The sequence below is a fragment of the Poecilia formosa genome, unplaced genomic scaffold (genome assembly GCF_000485575.1).
Source record: "Poecilia formosa unplaced genomic scaffold, Poecilia_formosa-5.1.2 Scaffold340, whole genome shotgun sequence".
Lineage (NCBI taxonomy): Eukaryota > Metazoa > Chordata > Actinopteri > Cyprinodontiformes > Poeciliidae > Poecilia > Poecilia formosa.
In genome coordinates, this window is record NW_006800279.1 from 319,466 (window position 1) to 338,120 (window position 18,655).

At 41.0% G+C, this 18,655-nt stretch overlaps 1 protein-coding gene across 1 annotated transcript in view; it reads left to right on the forward strand.

Moving 5' to 3' along the window:
* Positions 1 to 414: 414 nt before the first annotated feature.
* The window catches only part of ttc27 (tetratricopeptide repeat domain 27), a 51,066-nt gene continuing 32,825 nt past the window's right edge, over positions 415 to 18,655 (forward strand). The window contains exons 1-8 of the mRNA XM_007573918.2: positions 415 to 728; positions 6,622 to 6,805; positions 7,328 to 7,451; positions 9,806 to 9,949; positions 11,691 to 11,793; positions 15,037 to 15,195; positions 15,334 to 15,479; positions 17,389 to 17,501. Of these exons, the coding sequence (XP_007573980.1) occupies positions 638 to 728; positions 6,622 to 6,805; positions 7,328 to 7,451; positions 9,806 to 9,949; positions 11,691 to 11,793; positions 15,037 to 15,195; positions 15,334 to 15,479; positions 17,389 to 17,501 (1,064 nt within the window). The 5' untranslated portion in view covers positions 415 to 637. The remainder of the gene's footprint in view (positions 729 to 6,621; positions 6,806 to 7,327; positions 7,452 to 9,805; positions 9,950 to 11,690; positions 11,794 to 15,036; positions 15,196 to 15,333; positions 15,480 to 17,388; positions 17,502 to 18,655) is intronic.

Sequence of the window (18,655 nt, forward strand, 5' to 3'; positions counted from 1 at the left end):
ACAAACAGAATGCAGCGTATGGTTTTGTGTAATCTCATTCTTTAATGTCACATGTTTATAAAAAATGGTCAACACAAAATAGCTTGAAAAAATTAAAACCACATTCACCCCCAAATATTTGAATTATTTATTTTGTCTCGTTTTAAAAAAATTACTTTTGTCACTCTTGTATATTTATAATTTAACTGTGTACATACAAATATTAATATCCCCAATAGAACATACGCCAAAATATAAAACTTAACTAAAATATGAAACAAAGGATTTGAAAACATTGTCATTGTGAATCAAATTAAGCAAAACACTAACTTGTAGCAATGAGCGACAGAAAGCTGGAAGCTGCTTTTCAACAGGATAAGCATCACAAAGTGTTTTGCCCTGTGCCCAGATATAACTAGATCCGCCTCTGCGTTTTCGTGCAGGCACGGTTTCATTGCTTTTCCCAGAATGCAATGCGCATCTGTCATGGCTGCTTACTGACGCTTCTGTCGGCACATGGATAGCTAGAAACAATCTCTGTCAGATTCAGGCGTTGTGATTCGCCTCAGTAAACAGGGTACCTGGAGCTGGGTCTGGTGTGGGACCATCCTGGCTGCACGCAGGAGATCCAGCCGACGTTCAGCAGAAACGAACAGTCATGTTGATCAGCGTAGAGATTCCAGTACTGAGAGGCTTTCTGACAGCCAGCGAGGCTACGAATTGGACACAAGACATCGTTACTGATGCAGGTGAGACATCCACATGTTTATTTCATGGGCTTAACACCGCCTCGGCATCCGATTAATGTTGCCATTAAGGGGCATTAACTTAATTTTCAACATAATTGGCTGAAATTTTTTTTATTATAGGATGGTGAATCTGGGGGCGACAGTGTCGGAATTAAATATCTTAGCCCTATTTGCACAGCGTTAAGGGTTTGTCTTTTTCTCGAGTGAACACAACATAGACCCATTTAAAAACTGGACTGTATTTACCTTAAGGTTGTGCAATAAAATATCAAGTGGAGAGACGTGTATATTTATACATGCAAAATAAAGCAGGTTTCTAAAGAGAGCATCATCTGTCTTAGCCGGTCTGTTCTATTCGAGTTGTCTGTTAGTAAGTGATAGTTTTACATGTTAAATCTTGTCGCTGAACAGTAGTTAAGATAGCTAAAGATGAAAGAAAGAGCCGACCCCGTATGGCCGTCTCGTGCTCAGTCTCTGCGCTCTCACGCGGTATCTCAACCGGACCACGAGAACATGAACATCAGGGACAGATGTGGGAACATGCTTGTGGTACTTCTTATAACAGAAGTATACCTGCTTGTATACTCGCAGAGTATAACAGAAAAATATTTGGTGTTGGTTGGTGTTAAATTAGAAAGCTCCTAAGTGTCTCGTACCGAGCTGTGCCTCGATAACAGTCCTTACATCCCTCTGCGCCGAACTTCAAAGGCATGTTTGGCTACTTTTATTCCCATTTGGATTCATGGATATTCCCTCCTTATCGCTTTCTTGTTAAAGGTGTTCTCTGTAATCAGTCACCCTCCGTATTGGTCACCCAGTGGCGCCTCAACAGTGGAGAAAAATTATATTTTTTCTTCTCTCATTCAATTCATGATGAGCCAAGGAAATCCCAGCTCTACCTGCAATCCCAGTTAACCAGGAAATCTGTTAATTTTTATTTTACTTATTTTTAAGCAAGCAAGCCAAAAATAAAAATAATAAATATAACTAATTTCTGAAATTTCGTCACTTCACTTGTGAATTTAATCCACTAACCAGCCGAATTTGGAAATGAAAGCTGGGGTAGGTATTTCAACTCGAGCTCTTCATTTTGAATGTTTCCATACCCCCATTTGAACTGAAACATTGAAAAAGTTCAGTGCATCTTTAAAACATGTTACAAGTCACACAACGTCCCTGCTGGCTTTCAGCAGCAGGTGGAATCAAACAGATATAAAATTGCATATATCTACAATATTGCAAAAATACTGTTTTTACTAAGTTCAAGCCAATTTCTAAACAAGAAAAATTGATTGAGTGTAATAAAATGTTTTTTCTTTACTTTATCTTGAGAGGATTTTAAGTTTAAAATTCAGCATGTTGAAGCACTTTAGACATTTATCATAAGTTCTTTTACAATTCTGCTTCAAATAAAGAACATTGTTAGTCATTTACTAGGCAATATTGCTTTTGATGGACAGTATGTTTTTTAAAGTGAATCTGTAACACTGTGACGTTAACTCAATGTGATTAAAAACTGGGGTGCACCTAACTTTTGTTTTGGCACACCAGGACAAGAAGTTAGTGTAGAGTCCTGTCCTAATGACTTGTGGATAGAAACATCTTGAGTCTCCTTGCATTTGTCAAGAGATTCCTGTTTCTCCTTCTGATTACAGAATGTTGATAGGATGGGATGGCACAGGTCAGAGGTGACTAGTCAGTCATACCAGGGAGTGAGAGAACCTGCCGTAATACTCTCTGTGATAACCCTTTGGAAGTTGTTGAGTATCCTGGAGGCCTTGCCAGCTCTCCTCAGCTTCTACTTGGGTAGAGTAGTCATCTTGTGATCAGAAGGTCGTAGGTTCGATTCCAGCATAGGGTTAGGGTTACATGTCTCTGTGCCTATCGATGTATGAATGGATGAATGCAACTCTAGTGTAAAGCGCTTTGAGTGGAAAAGCGGCATTCTGGATAAATACAACCAAAACAGACGCAAGAGTCTTATTGAGTCTTAGTGGGAGAAATGACTCATTGTTCTTTGTCAAAAACAAAAGAGAAATCCTGCAAACGCTAATATGATTCCATTCCATTTGGTGAGAAGTGGGGTTCGGTGTCCTTTTCAAATGTTTTCGTGCCAATTCCTGCTGTGGTTCTTGGTGCAGCGCTACCACAGGCCAGGAGGGCGAAAAGTTACTCAAAGGAATTGGTTTGTTTGACTCAGTGCAGTGTGAAGGAGAACCACAGCCTCTGAAATGATAACAAATGTTGCAACTTTGGTCCCAATCGAACCGTTTGTACTAGACTATCAGATTTGAAAATGACCTTTAGTTTTCTAGCACTTTTGAATTTGTTGAACTGTTTAGGGAATTTACAGCTGTTGCTATAAAAGTGAGAAAAATTAGGCTCGTGACTATCAACTGATAATCCAGAAGTTGTGTTATCCTGTTGTGTATATCGAATCTTACATCACCGTACTTGGGACAGTGGTTGGGTCAGTGACTTCTCAAGGACATGTGGAGGCACTGTGGGGCTGGGGAAGGAACCAGTAACACCGGTTAGTGGGCTTTTACAGTCGTCTTTATAGCTGCACCATTATGGCATTAGATATAATTAAAAGGAGAGGGATGGGTTGTCCACCCAACCCGGGATGGGTTTAGAGGTGAGTTGCTGAAAGTCTTTATGATAGGACTGCACGATGGCGCAGTGGGCAGATAGAAAAGTCCTGGGTTCAAATCCCGGCCTGGCCTGAGGTCATTCTGCATGTTCTCTGTTGTTCATATGTTGGTTCTCCCCAGATACTCTGGCTTCCTCCTGCCGTCCAAAAACATGACTATTGGCTTATTTACTCTATGCATGCATGGTTGTCTGTTACTCATTTCAACATGGTGTGGGAAAAAATGGGTCAGTTTTACCAAGAATCAAAAGTTAAAACACCAGCTCTGCTGTTTGCAGTTTTAGAGAGTTTGTTCTAATTAATCTTAAATTTCTTGTTTCGCAGATGAAATAATGTTCTTGTTTAATTAAAGGCATAAATCATCATTCCAGCCAGCGCTTTGAAAATTGCGTATTGTAATTTCTTTATCTCTAGTGCAGAATACAGAAGCTGCATTTGAAACCAGAATTACTCGCAGCACTGTCTGTAATTACTCCTGTCGACCTCTTATTTATCAGATTACCATTATACTCCAGTTGTTTACTAACATTATGGTAATTGCTCAGCAGGAGAAACCGGAACAGATTATACAGATTAGGATTGTTTGGACCTGCTTTAGACAGCCCGGTGTTATTTCTCTGAAGCTCCTTATTGCAAAATGAGTTTTAATTTCAGTGATGTGTGAAAAGGAGAGGCCTTTTCAAGTCAGCTGCAGAGCAGTATTAAGGCAGCAGAAACCTCTGGAAATGATCTGACCCCCCACACCCAAATTCCCCTCAACAGACCACCAGCAGGATTCCCAGCAGTGCCCTTGTGAGCCATCTTGGGTCTACGTTGTTGCCCAGCTTTGTGCGCTTCTGCAGATTCCATGCACAGCAAGCCTAATTAAGGGCAGCTTATTTCACTAACCTTTTCTGAGTTATGAACTAATTTGAGGGCCTCTCCTTTGTTTTCCATAATTGCTGCCTTTTCATCGGCATGCCTGAAGAGGAGCGGAGGTTTCATTAAACGTGTGGCCGTACCCCAGCCATTCATTTCCCCTCTCATAAAGCCGGGGCTGGCTCATTCTCCTGCTTGTCCTCTACCTCCCCACCCCCTCCTCCTGCTCTCATGGCGGCCCCTGGGTTTCATTAGATCAGCAATGAGATGAGAATCTCCGCAGCTCCTTTACAATGCCAGCAGCACCTTATTAAAGCCAAGGGTACTGTGAAGGGGTCGTCTGATTGACTAATGGAGGCGTCTGCAGGCAGGCAGGGAATCTGACTTCATGACAGAAGCAGAGGCTAACTTTGACTCGGTGACAGAAGGCAGGTAGGTCTACAACACGGATCAGGACTTGATCTTTTGAGTCATGTAAAGGGAACCCCAACCTGGTATCTGGAATCAGACCTTTTTTTCGACGTGGTTATGTTTTCTAAATAGGCATTCTGTGATTATGTCATCAGAGGAGATATTGAGAACATAGTTGTCTGGCCTGCTTTCTAAGTGTGGAGGAGGTAAATGGAAAAAGGCAAGAAGAAACCACGACCATGGTGATGAATAAAGACCCTTTGCTGTAGGGATTGATCATGTATTGCTCCGATAAGTAAAATTGTGTGGAAATTAACAACTGATATTTATTCCCATCTTGCTGCCATTTGTTTATGGAGGCGGAGTAGAGGGGGGTCTCTGTTTGGTCATGTGACTGTTGTATATCTCTATCACTGCTTCAGTTAAAATCCCTTCAATCCTTTGCTGTCACCATCACAGGGCCCACATGACCAGTCTCCTCTACTCCACCTCCTCAAACAAACGGCAACAAGATGGAAATAAATAACTTTTTAAATTTTTGGCTTAGTTTTTATTTATTTCTTTATTTTTTTCCGGACCGATAACGCGATAAAAAATTACTATTGGTCTATGCGTTTGTAGATCACCTCGGATATAGTAGTGCATACCTGAAGCAACATTGTGTAGCGTATTGTCAGCTTGTGCTGTTAAACGTCCACCGTGCTTCATGGAAGACGGCAGGAAGGTGGATCTGCTGGGTCAGACCAGCCCTGGAGTTCCTTCAGCCATAAACAAAATGTTGCTGGCTTTAGTATTCTTGGCATGCTGAGCTGTCTGCTCTTGCCTTGAATTTAATGGATGTTTTCATGTAGGTGTGTGTGTGGCACTGTTTGTTAATGTGGCCAGGTTCTATTCTACAGCTCTGAACAACTCTTCCTCCTCCTCCTTCTCTTCCTCCTCCTTTCTTGTTTGTTGTCTCCACCGGGGACCAGAATGCAATCAGTGCTAATGAGCTAAGCCGGCTCCCTCCGCAAATAAAAACCTAATGAAAGACGAGGAGAGTTTCACTGGAGCAACAACGTTACTCCTTTGTTGTCCTTCTTTCTTTTTCCATCCGGGTTTGACACAAGCTGGCCGTCTGTGTCACGGCATCATGAGGGGAGACCCCACATCCTGCTGGCAGTATCAGTCTTAGAACCTAAAATGATAGAACATGAGGCACATCCCTTTTTTTTGTAAATTTATATGTATTGAAACATTTTATTATAGCAAGAACCAAACATTATGCAGGTCTGTGGAATTAAGAGATGATGTATTTAAATCTGATCATCTAATGATATTTATAACCTTTTGGTGGAATATTGTTTATATCCGTGAAGAAAGCTTTAGAAAGCAGTTCCTGTATTCATAGAACTGAAACTGGAAGGTGGCCTGATCACCTTGATGTCAGCCTTTCTCAGTTCACACACTGCAGACTTTGTGCATTATTTTTGCACACATGAGATTTGAGCATTGACTATTCATCTCCATAATTAATAGATACTTCAACAAAAAATAAAGATAAGTGTCTTGGTTTCCAAACTTTTTACAAGTATATGAAGGTTATGAAGTGACTGTAGACGAGGCCTATTATAGTAACACATTTTGCTGGACGATAAATTGGCACATAAATTATTGCGGTAAATGATAATATTGTTGTTTGGAGTCCATTATCGAGTAATATGATGGTAATGGCTACTGGAAGACATTTAAAATATTTGAAAAAATAAATAAACAAAACAACAGAAACAACAAATAAAATGAATTATGAAGTCTCTGTAAACCAAATTGTGCTTCATGCAAATTAATATGATTGACTTCGTTTTAATTGATCGTGTGTTTAATTGATTTGTTGCTTATTGTGACAGCCCTACCACAGATATGAATTAAAGAGTCTGAGTTTTGGCCATGTCGTCTGTCTTGTTTTCAGCTGCTTTGTTGGTCTTGTTGCAGAAGCGGGGCCCTTGCTGCGGGCCCTTCTGGACGGGGACTTCGAGGCCGTGCTGCTCAGCCCTCAGGTGGCAAACGTGCTGACTGGAGACGGCAGCTGCAGAGAGGGGGAGGACATGGAGGCCTACCTGGAGAGATGCCTGCTGCTGTATCTGACTGCCCATGGTGACGGTCAGCCTAACAACAGGTAGCCCAGCACAAATGCTGCTGTTCAAACTCATGTTAGATTTTCACCAGTAACTGATGGTTGGATATGTTCTCTTTTCAATTGTAAGCTCTTACAATGAGAAAAGGTGGCTGCGACTGGAGGCAGGTGGAAGTACAACTGAATAAAACGCATGCCACAGCTTTCTGATTTTCATTTATGTAAAAAAAATATTTTAAAATCAAGTTAAAACTACTGTTTTTTTGTCTTCCATTATTTCATTGTTTTATTTTTTTTAACTTTTTGGTAGGTTGATCTCAGTAAAAGCCACTGAAGGGTGTGGTTGTGATGTGTTGCAGAATTATTTTCTGAATCAGGTCATATCTTCTCCTGACACCTCCTGGTTCCTGTGTCCATTTCGTCTCTGATGGCTACAGTGGAACCGGTTGATAGTTTCAGAACCTCCTGAAGCTTCTGCTCACTGTGATTTGTAAAAGCCGTTTATTAAGTGAGAAAAGCCTTTTATTAAAGCGGTGGTGAGTAACTCCGGTTGTTTTGTTGCAGGGAGCTTGTTGTCTTGGCCATGGCCGTCTCCTGTCTCCACCTGTTCGCTCAGAGCAACTGGACCGGACCTCCAGTCTCTCTCCACATGTGGGACCGGCTGCCTTCGGTTCTGCTGTCCTCTCGGGTACGACGCCGTTCTGTTCCGGCTCCTCATCTCATCCGTCCTGCAGAATCTGTTTGTTGTTCTTGTGTTTTCACCCAGCAGTGAGTCTTAGAAATACGAAAGCCTTCAGATCACACTTGCATTTACTGTCTACTGTTTACTGCTGGCTTATTGGATTTAGTTTTCATAACTTTGTTTAATTTTAGCTAGTGGTGGGACTTGATTAAAAAATTTTAATTGCGTTAATTACAGGATCCGTAGTTGGTCAATTGCAGTTAATCACATTTTAATCAAAAGCTATATATTGATAAAATAAGCAACATTTTCAGTTTAAAACCTGTTTTTGCAGATAAATTATTGAATAAATAGACATATGAGCTCAATAATAAAGTTCTTCAGGTTCTTCAACCATCAGTTTGGTGCAACGTACATCGACAAGTTCTGAGAAAGCTTTTCACCAGCAAAAGTACAAAATACGGTTGGATAAGAAAAAGACAGCCGTAGATGGACACATTGCACCTTGGCTGCAAAAACGTTTCACATTAATCTCACAAATGGCAGGAAATATAGATACCAGTCATAAGCACATCTTCTGAAACAACCTTAATGGAGAGCCTAAACACACCCACCTGCTCTGTAAGACCTGCCAGACCAATCAGCAGGATGATGAATGCTGCAGCAGACCTGGCCTCCAAAATCAATATTCAACAGCTGCTGGTGAGGATCGGTTGCTTCCTAAACACAACAAGGAAATAAGTTGGTTGGAAATGGAAGTGTGATTTCATGGCGTCACTGACCATACGTCTGGACATGGCCTTGACCTGACTATGTGAGCAACACCAGTGTTGTGAACATGTCAGATCTGTTCATTCCACTTCCTCAGCTTTATTATCTGCTACCTTTGCTAAGTCCTATATTTTTCGTGGATATTTAATCCAGAGTTTTCAGAGACAGATGTAGGACGACGGCGATCTGCAGACACAGGACAGGTTCCCAGTAAGGAAGCCTCTCCTGGGTCCTAATTACAGAAGCTTTCAAGGTATTGCTTCCTCAGAGAGCCTCGCATCCAGGCACGCTGTAGCAGTTATCACGCTCATATGTTTAGCATCCGTGATTTATGTACCGTCACACCGGCTGTTTCCAAGCAACCACCAAGACATGCATGACGGCACAGGTGAGACAGAGCACCAACATAGGAGGGCGTCTCTCATGTTTATATTCAGTAGTTATGTGTACGTAACCAAGACGATTGCTTCTAATAGGAAATATTTTTTCTTTTGCGAGTTTAAAGTCAAAATCCTTCCACAGGTTCCCAATCAGTTTCAAACTGCTACTCCAAAATCTTAATACTGCTTCCACTCAGATCAAACATTTCGCCCAGTTGAAAGATTACTCTAAATCTCAATCTGCCCACGGTAGGATTCATTTTGGAGTGTTGCTATGAGCTTCATGTTAGGGTAATAAAATTATTTTTTCTGAATGTCTTTTAGACATCATTGTTTTCACGCAGCGGCCACTTGAGCTCACAGAAGATTTCTCTCCCTTGCAGACGGTGCTGATAGCGCTCTAAAAGTTTTTCTTCTCAAGACTTATCCAGACTGAGGCCTGGATAACCGTCTGGCAGGCAGGCAGGCTCTGTCATCTAGATCATTAATGCTTTCATAAATCAACATAATAACTTTTAGCGTAGCAGTATTTTCAAAGTAAAGCCAACACTATCATATCTGCATTAGGGCAATTATTTTAGTTCTCAATTAATCGTTCTGACCATTAATCAAATACAAATCTTGGTACATTCTGCAGATTTTTCATTTAAGCTTCTTTTTTTTTTTTTTGCACAATTTGTTTTCTAAAACTATGGCATTTAAGGAGTTTTGGTAGAACATATTTACAGACAAAAGTTTTTTTTTATCTTATATGAAAAATCGTTATATTTTCTGTACTGCTTAATGCTCTTGAGTGTGGTGTTCTTTCAGCAAATTTGATTATTAAATTAGTTGGTGATTATTTTAATAATCAACTTATCATGATTAATGTGATTAATTGTTTCACCCAAAATCAGCATACATTCAGTGATAACTCCAATATGCTGTTTGAAAATATTCACCATTTTACATTTTAAGTTTTTTTGGCTAAAGACATTTTCTAAAAACGATGTAATTATTCTGGAATTTAGCTAAAATGTAGTCTGATTTAAGGTCAGACGGTGAGGAAAAAAAACGGTGTATTTGATATCTGGTGGCAGCCGTTTCTTGATGATTGTAAGAGTTTAATTCCAAATTTCAGTCTGATTTCTCATCTTTAGTGACAGTTCTGCATGAGGGTGATGAATCATAAAACTTTCTCTCACCTCTTTTTGAATACTTTTTTTCTAGAGTCCCCAGTTGTTGACGGAGGCGACCCTCTCCAGCCTGCTCCTCGACGGCGAGTCAGTGTACAGCTTAGTGGTCAACCCATTCCTGCTTCTGCTGGCCAGGGTCATTCTCACCAAGTGCTCTGCTAAAATGGAACGCCTTCAGGTACATCAGATTTTCTCTCGCCTCATAACCGGAGCATCTGTGCATTCTTACAAAGTCTTAAAATTAATCTATCTCAAAGTAAGGCCTACAAATGTCTTCAGTGCATGAAAAACTGTAAGTTGGCCTTAAATACATTAATCACAGGTCTTAAATTTTGTCATGAAAGGACAAATGAATCCCGTACATATTGCCAGTTGTTCTTGTGGGAGCTCTCTATGTTTTCCTGCAAGTTACAAAATCATAGGTAGTGTTTCCACACACAGCTTTTCTATTTTTGTATTAAATGATGACAGGTCAGAGTTTCCACCAGAAGACCTGCTAAGCCTGGTGGTGGGGGAACCAGAGCTGTCCTCCAGCGGCCCACCATTTGTTTTGTGTTTAAAAAATGTTAAACGCTTCAAAATTTCCCAGGTGCACGATCAGGCATCCAAATTTGTAAATAATAGCGTGAGGCCAATGGGAAGCGCAGGGATAAAAAACACTATTTAAAATAAACAACCATACTTAGCCTGGTGGGGGGTGGCAAGAAAAGCCTGGTGGCCTGCCAGGCTTATAATACACTGGACAAAAGCCTGCAGTTTCAAAGCTGCTGTTTGTTTTGGGATCTTGAGGTTAGATGCATTTTAAAAGATAATGTGTCTGGAGTCATACTAATCAGCCTTTTGTTCATTTAACCAACTATTTAGGTAACTGAAAATTGAATGCAACAGTAGAAATTCTGGATCCATCTCTGCACTCCTCTGAAAGAGAAGCTGTATAACAGGAACTGGGTGTTAAACTGACGCCAGCAGACGTTTTGCCTCAGAAGCCGACATCACCAGCTGGATCTGGACACCCAGAAAGCCCGTTTACTGTTTGGTGATTTAGTCATAATAGACTCCTTTAATGCTAATGGCCTATAAGAGAGTTAACTACCAGCCTTGTTCTCTGCCAGATAGTGGGGTGGGTGAGCTGGCTTAGTTTTTCTTCTCCTCATCTTTAGCTGGTCATCTCCCCTCCTGCTCTCTGCCGAAACACACAGGCCGTGTTCGGACGCAGCTAATTGCCCTCTTAAGCACGCTTGACTGGCCTGCATGTGTGGATACGAGCTGCGGGACACTGATTCAGTGAGACAGACTATTAAAGGTTCGTGCAGCCGTGCTACAGAGGATGTGCTGCGCCTATACTGGAAGATGCAGCAGGCACCCGCAAACTGACTCGCAAGTAAGATTTGACACGGTTCGGCTCCTCTCCTCTAGTGCTGAACAAGAGCAGGAGGGCAGAAGGAGAAAGCGTTGACTGGCTGAGAGACATCGCCGCTTCTTTCTGTTGTAGTCAGATGGAAAAAGCAAAGCAGTTTGCTGTTTTTACTGCGTGTTCAGCACTTTTCCTCCGGCGTGCGTCTTTGTGTCTGCTGGTGTTTTATTTGTGCTGACAGGGCCTGAAGATCAGCGTGTCCAGGTGAACTCTGAGCCGAATGCGTGTCAGTTCCAAACGCTGCCTCGTCTTCTGGCCTCGCAGCCTTTCACGCCTTCTGCAGCGCTGGCATTTATTCCACACGGTTTTCAAAAATAATCCAGGACATTTGAACATGAGGCTGTATTGTTGGAGCATTAAAGGGTTGATATAAAACCAAGTCACCAGTGGTGGTAGTTGAATGCATCAGTCTTTAGGACTTAGCCCAGCTGTATTGACTTAAACAAAAAGAGTCTGTCTGATAGAAGCTTGAAGATGGCTGACCTGATCTGTTTCTGGGTTGCAGCTCCTGCCCTGGTGGACTCTCCGTTACATCAACCTGCACCAGCAGATCCTGGAGGCTCGCTCTCCACAGCTCCTCAGCTTGGCCCACTGCAGCATGGACAGAGGTATGTAGAAGCTCGGCTCTTAACACGGTCCAACTTTGGTGTCCACTGGGTTAGGGTTAGCTGGTACATTTTGTGTTTGAACTATTAAAATAAGTAGTTTTGGGCATTAATAGATGGAGTCTCAGAGTACCGGTGGTCCACTGTGCTAAAGGATTTTGGAGACTCATAATCCGGATGTCCAAGAATTTGTCTTAAAACCTTTATTGCCCCTCGGCAGGGAATTTGACCATCTAGATAAAAAGTCAGAATGCATACTGACATGATGACACAAATTACTGCAAAGAATTGGAACAAGTTCAGTCTCAAAAAGGTACAACAACATGAGGTGGGATTCTGTCACAGTATCAGTTAAGATACCATGTGGGATACGACTGACTGATATCTGAAACTAAAGAAAACGTACAGCTGTAAAGGAGAGTGACTGCTGGATTTCATCGCTGTTTGCACGGACCAAATATCTTTTGTTTTTGCTGTTTTCAACAAACCCAAATGCCTCTTAAATGTGGACAACACACAAGCTCATAGTTTTACTCACAAGAGAAACCATTCCTGTCTGGAAGCATTGCCAAAAGTGTTGCGTTGTGAAATATCAATGAGGGAATGAATAATAGACACTGAACACAGTGTCTGTGAGTCACACACCCCTATTAGGAGTTATGGCTGGAGTTATGGAGATGCTTTAGGGGCCAGGGGAAAAGTAACTTTCTTTGGAAGGACACATCCTTTCTGTTATGATTTCATAGCTGCTCTCTGACCTGGGGCTCTCTGCATGAAGGAATCAGTCCAGAGACATTTTCTTCTGTCTGTGCTTCACTTCCTCAGTAGTTTCCTCATCTGTGTTCTCTTCCACCAACTCCACTACTTTACAGGTTAACGCTACGCCATCACTGGCATCACTGGTTGGATTAAAACCAGACAACAGGTTTGCTATTGTTTAATCTGATATAACGGTTAGCAGTAGTAAAGAAGGAGCAGGATGTGCTGGAGATAAAAATCCTGTGAGCAGAGAGGTGTGGAGGATGCGGTGGGAAGCTGCTGCACTGTGTGCCGGAGCTGTCATCATGTCTGACTCACTTTAGATTGGTTTGGTGCTCTGTGGGGTAAGGTGCTGCTGAATTCATTTCCTCAGCTCTTTTTAATCACATTGTCTATTAGCAGTTGAACAGTTTTAATTAACTGATGTTTGAATGTGCTGCTGCTGCTTTAGTTTAACCATCATTAGTGGAATCAGTTTCTCTTCAGCGGTCAAGATCTTGTTTATTTCTTGTCTGGTTGCAAACTTTTGAGTGTTTTTCTTTCCTTTTTCTTTTTTTTTTTTTTTTTTTACATCAGTTTGCTGCATAACACTTTCACACATGTTGACATTTTGCTGTGTTATCCAGCCATTAACATGTTTCGTTGAACATATATCCTCATTTATATAGAAAAAACGCAGGTGGTGTTCTCATGGGAAGACTAAAAGGTCATAGTCCACATCTCCATACTTGACTACAAGCCGTTTCTCAGTTTGTGCTTTATCATGTGGTCATTTTCTGCTAGAATAGATAAAAAAGTAAGGGATATTATGACATTTTTAACTGATTGATGATCTTCTCAGCCTTTCCAGAGAAGAGTTTGATTGATTTTCATATTTCACATTTTTATGAATTATTACTTTTACATGTGTCACCTTCTCCTTAAGCTTCTTACTGATGCTCTGGGAGCCCATTGAAGAGCAGTGTGGATATCATGTCTCTTTTACAGCTGTCTAGTGTTTCCCATGAGGAACAAGATGTTGGGAGTAGAAAAAATTGATAAAATTGACAAATGTGTTTTTACGAATAAATCGCACAGGCTGTCAGGATGTTTGGAAAGACTGCTGTTTGAGTTGTACAGAGTTGAACAACCAGTGGCATCTTGAGGTACATCACACTGTTACTGAACATGGTTTACCCTTTAATTAGCTGAAATCAAGTGTGTTTTCCTTGTTTAGTAAAATCGATCCACTGCATCTTTTTCTTGCTTTCTACTGATGGTACACACACACACACACACACACGCACACACACCCTGCAGTGAGTCATTCTCTTCAATGTGAAAGCGGCAGTTCTAAAGGTGACTCTGACGTCTTGCATGTAAATCTCTTCCTGTGACCTTGCTGGCTCTGGCTGCTCCAGCCCTGGCTTCGGTTTCTGAATGGTGACTAGTAAAAGAAAATTTCCAAAGAAATGTAAAAGGGGCCAGTCTATGTGAGTATGAGTTAGACCCGAATCAGGAGTTCTCAGGTTGAGTTCGGTTTTGTGGGCCTTAAGTTTGAGCATCAAAGCTTATACAGCTTTAAGCAATAGATAATTTACGTCTGTCTTTGTTGCATGTCATGTTAATGTCCAGAATTATTTCATTAAATTGAGATAGGGGGGTAGGATTAATAAGTATTCACTTCTTCCTACTCTTTTTCAAACAGGAAAATGGCTGCAAAGAAATTATTTTGTTTTTGGTTATGTATGCACATGATTTATCTGTCCTACTTGTTGCACGTTCGCTTGTTTTTTTTTTTTAATCTGTTTGAAATAAATAAATAAATACAAAAAAAATACAAAAGTTAGCTAAAATGCTATCAATAGCATGTTGATAACACTGACTTACACCATTTCAGCATCAGTTTAGCTAAAATGCTATTTTTAGCTAAAATGCTAATGTTAGCATGGGATCTATTACTACCATGTTAATCTACAGTAGCATAATCCTAGTATGGAAATAGTAAGGTATAAGTTAAAATGAGCTAAAATCTTCATCTTAGCTCGAATGATAATGTTTGCATGATGCTAAAAGTAGCAATGCATAGGAGGCGGTTCATTGTCTTGATTCATTCCCAAATATCAGACTTTTGATCAATTATCTCATTGCTCTGGGCTTTGTTTCCTGTGCTAGTTTCTCCTGGGGAGAGTTTCTTTGTCTCAGTTGAAAGGAGTGAATTTTTGATGAGGTTGGAAGAAAAGAAAATGAAGTAAATACAGCTTTTAATTGTAGCTTTCCTTCTCTACGCTGCAGCTCTACTCTGTTCACATGGCTTGTTTGTAAGAAACACCAAGACAACAATTGATCCTCACAGGTATGACAGAAATTTGCAGTGTGCTACAAGAAGAAGAAAAACACCTTAGAGAATCGAGGTCTTGCTATTCAGTATGGTTCTTGTACAGACCATTGATTCACAGTATTATTGATAGAAGCATTCTTAGAAACATAATTCTGTTTCTTCTCCAGTGCTGAAATGCCAGTCGGCGTTGTCGGACCAGAGGAGCCTGGCTATCCAGTTCCACCTGGAATGTGCCTACATCAGTCTGACCTACTACGAGTACGGGAGCGCCAAGGAGCACATCAACACGGCCAAGGAGCTTTCTGGGCTCCACATCAACATGACAGGTGTGTGGGATACTGGTTGACTTGAAAATATGAGTGCCGTGTCAGAGAAATCTACTCTTTAAAAATGTGGGGTTCTTAAGAATATTTGGTCATGTTGAGGTTGAACTCTTTTTCCTGATCTGATGCTGTTTAATCCAGGTGCTCTCGGGAAACGGACCCGCTTCCAGGAAAAGTTTTTGGCTCAGCTCCTCCTTGAGGTGAAAAGGCAGGAGGGGGAGGAGGAGGCTGATCAGAGGGTCAGCGAGACCAGTCCCACTCCGACGCCACAGGCCAGCCTACCCAAAGTAGGAACCGTCTCTATTTTCATAGCTCTACAGTAGCTTTTGTCTGGTTGAGTTCCTTAGCTTGGCTTTACAACTGCTTTACCTATTTTAGACTTCAGTTCTTATTGAAAAGCTTCAACTGTTTGCAGTTTCTGTGCAGCCTCCAGAATAATCTAGCAATTGATACACAATCACTCATGACCGTTTGGTTTGGGAATCAGGGTTGGAACTCATCAAGTCAGCGTGAAATGAAATGAAATGAAATTGTTATTTCTGTATGAAGGTCCTAACATCAGTTGACAATGTTCATCTGAACTGCTGAAAGAGTTCAGATGAACATAAAGTAAACTCAATCACAACATCAACTTAATAAAACCCAGCGGTTAGCGACTTACCTTTCATCAAAGGCACCAGAATACCACTTCACATTATCAGTCACATGGCCTTCACACCAGGCAGGATGTTGGGAACAAAACTCGGCATATAGGAATCAACAGTTTACGACGTTTAAGTACATTTATTAATAAATGTACTTAAACATTTATCAATCGCTATAAGTACTTATAGTGATTGCTATGAATGCTAAAGTTGTGCGTCTTCAAATTCTCTGCCAGCCCAATGAAGGATCCAGCCTTTTAGGACTAAAACATTAATTCAACTAATAGTTCTTCAAATCTCCTGCCAAGTTATTGTTAAAGAATTTGTGGTTGATGGTTTAATATCCGTCTTTTAAATATTTTCTAAATGTATTTAATGGTTGCTGGGCTGTGTCCCGAGAGGTCTCAGACTCACTGCTTTGCTCCAGTTCTTCTTTTTTTTTTGTCAGTGCTTAAATTTATCATGCTTCCATTAAGTGGGGAGGGACAATCAATGGACTCAATCAAGACTGTCATTAGCCGGAGCTCAGCGACTCATTTTATAATGATGGGAGGAGAGAAGAGAAGCGGGTCATGTGTTCATCACTGAGCCTGAACCCTAGCAACCAGGGAGGAGCTCTGCCTCTTGATCTGACAGGACTTTGTTATCTGAGCTGATGCCACATTGTCACCTTGTAGATAATTTTCTGAGGGCAGGGGCGATGTCAGCGTTTGGAGCAGTTTAACAAAAGGGATCTGAAATAAAAGCAGTTCGCTGTGGTTTTGAGTCAAAAAATGTTTATAGTTGACAGGAAATGTGAAAATATTACTTGATTATTATGTGTTATTGAAATACTGGAAGATTAATGCCTAAACTCCAACTAAATAGTCCTAAAGAAAACTCAATTGTTAGAAAAACAAACTTAAATAAATAAACATTGCTTAGCCTGAACACAAGGCTAAAGTAAAGCCTGGTGGCCCGCCAGGCTTGTAATACACTGAAGGAAAACTTGCGTATTAAGCGACCGTTAATCCAAAACAACCTGACCTGATATATATGTACATATGTACATCCTTTGCTTAGACATAAATTAACAATGAGTAACAACATTTTTATTTGGTTTAATTTAATTTACCGCCGATGCAGAATCAAACCACTTATATCTGTCTTTTAATATGAAGTAGGCCTCAAACTTAACACATCGCGCCTCAGTCTAAGGAAATGAATGAAAGGATAAGAAGCATTAATGGGCATCAATCAATGATGCCTGGACTGGAGAGCCATTATCTCCAAATGAAGACAAACTCAATATCAGAGCATGTTGAGGACTCTTATAGGAGGTCTCTAAAGGAATTACACTAGCTTCTAGAACTGAGTTAGTCAGTGTTAAAGAGTCAACAGCAAGAAAAAACTTCATCCATGGGAGTTCAAAACTGCTGCCAACACAGGATTTCCCCCAGAAAACTTGTTCAGCCTGGTGGTAGAGGCGCTAAAGTCCATCAGCGGCCCACTGCGCTTTAGTGTTTAAAAATGTTAAAAGTGTGTGACTGGAGGTTTTTGTTGTTGTTGACAGGATTACCATCTGGACGACGACACGCTGCTGGATCGGATCACTTTAGCTGAGCCCGATCTGTACCAGCTGCCTGACCTGAGTGCTGAAGAGCAGGCCCTCGTCCTGGGTGTGTGGTAGGTCAACTCCCCCCACCCTGTCTGTGTGTTTAAAACATGACTTGGATGGGCTTCAGTCACCATGACCTGGGACCTGGTGATTGGAGGACTACTTAATGTTAAAATTGGCTTCCTTAATCCCAAAATTAAGGAAATCGGCACCGATAAATCGGCTGACCGATAAATCAGTGCACCCCTAGCATAAAACGTTATGTACTCCGTGTGTTCATATTCTCGTTGCATTTGCACCAAAAAAAAAAGGCCCATCACGGTTGTGGTTGTCTAACTATTGTTAAACAACTACAAGATTCTCCTCTCTCAGAATCTTGTGGTTGTAGATAAGTTCAGTCTCACCAATCGTCCGTCAACCGCAGTAAAAGAAATTGCACCCTGAAACAAAGTAATGAAAAAAAAACATTGTCCCCGCCCCAGATGATATTTTACAGTTTTTTTTTTCTTTTTTATACATTTCTTTTATTTATTACATAATGTCAAAATACACCCTACATTATTCCATCAAGCATTTAAACTTTTCATAAGTATTTTTAACTTGACAGTTTAATATTGGGTTATCTTGAAGAAGCAAATGCAACTAAAGCAATCCTTCAGTCTAATTTTCTTTCCAGGTTATTTTCATCCAGCTCTATGCTTCGTTTTGAAGAAACTGATTGTTGTTGTCGCTATAACAACATGGACTGTAGACTTTTTGGGATTCCATTAAAGCTGTATTTGTAATGATGTGACGGGTGTTTACAGCAGTTCCTGGGACAGTGACCCGTCCCTGACCAGAACCTGTTTATGGCCCCCTTTCCATCCAGAACCATGGTGACCAGCAGACACTTAGTTTAATATCGGAGCTCTGTACCTGTCGGTGATGAATTTCGCCGGCGCGGCGGAGGCCAGATGGGTCAAGTGAAGGGCGACGCAGCAGTCAGTGAGATTGCAGGGAGATGATTGATGAGCATTGGGCTCTGTTTAAATTAAAGCCCTATCTGCACACCTGAATGTAGCTCCAAGGTAATGTCAGACAGGAGTAGATTAGACCTCTGAGTCCTCCAAAAAGCCACTCATCAGATTTATTCATTTTATTTTTTTATTCCAGGCCCTATTTGTTACTGCTGGAACCAGGGAGCCTTGAGAACATGGACTGTCTCTCTCTCTCTGATTTATCC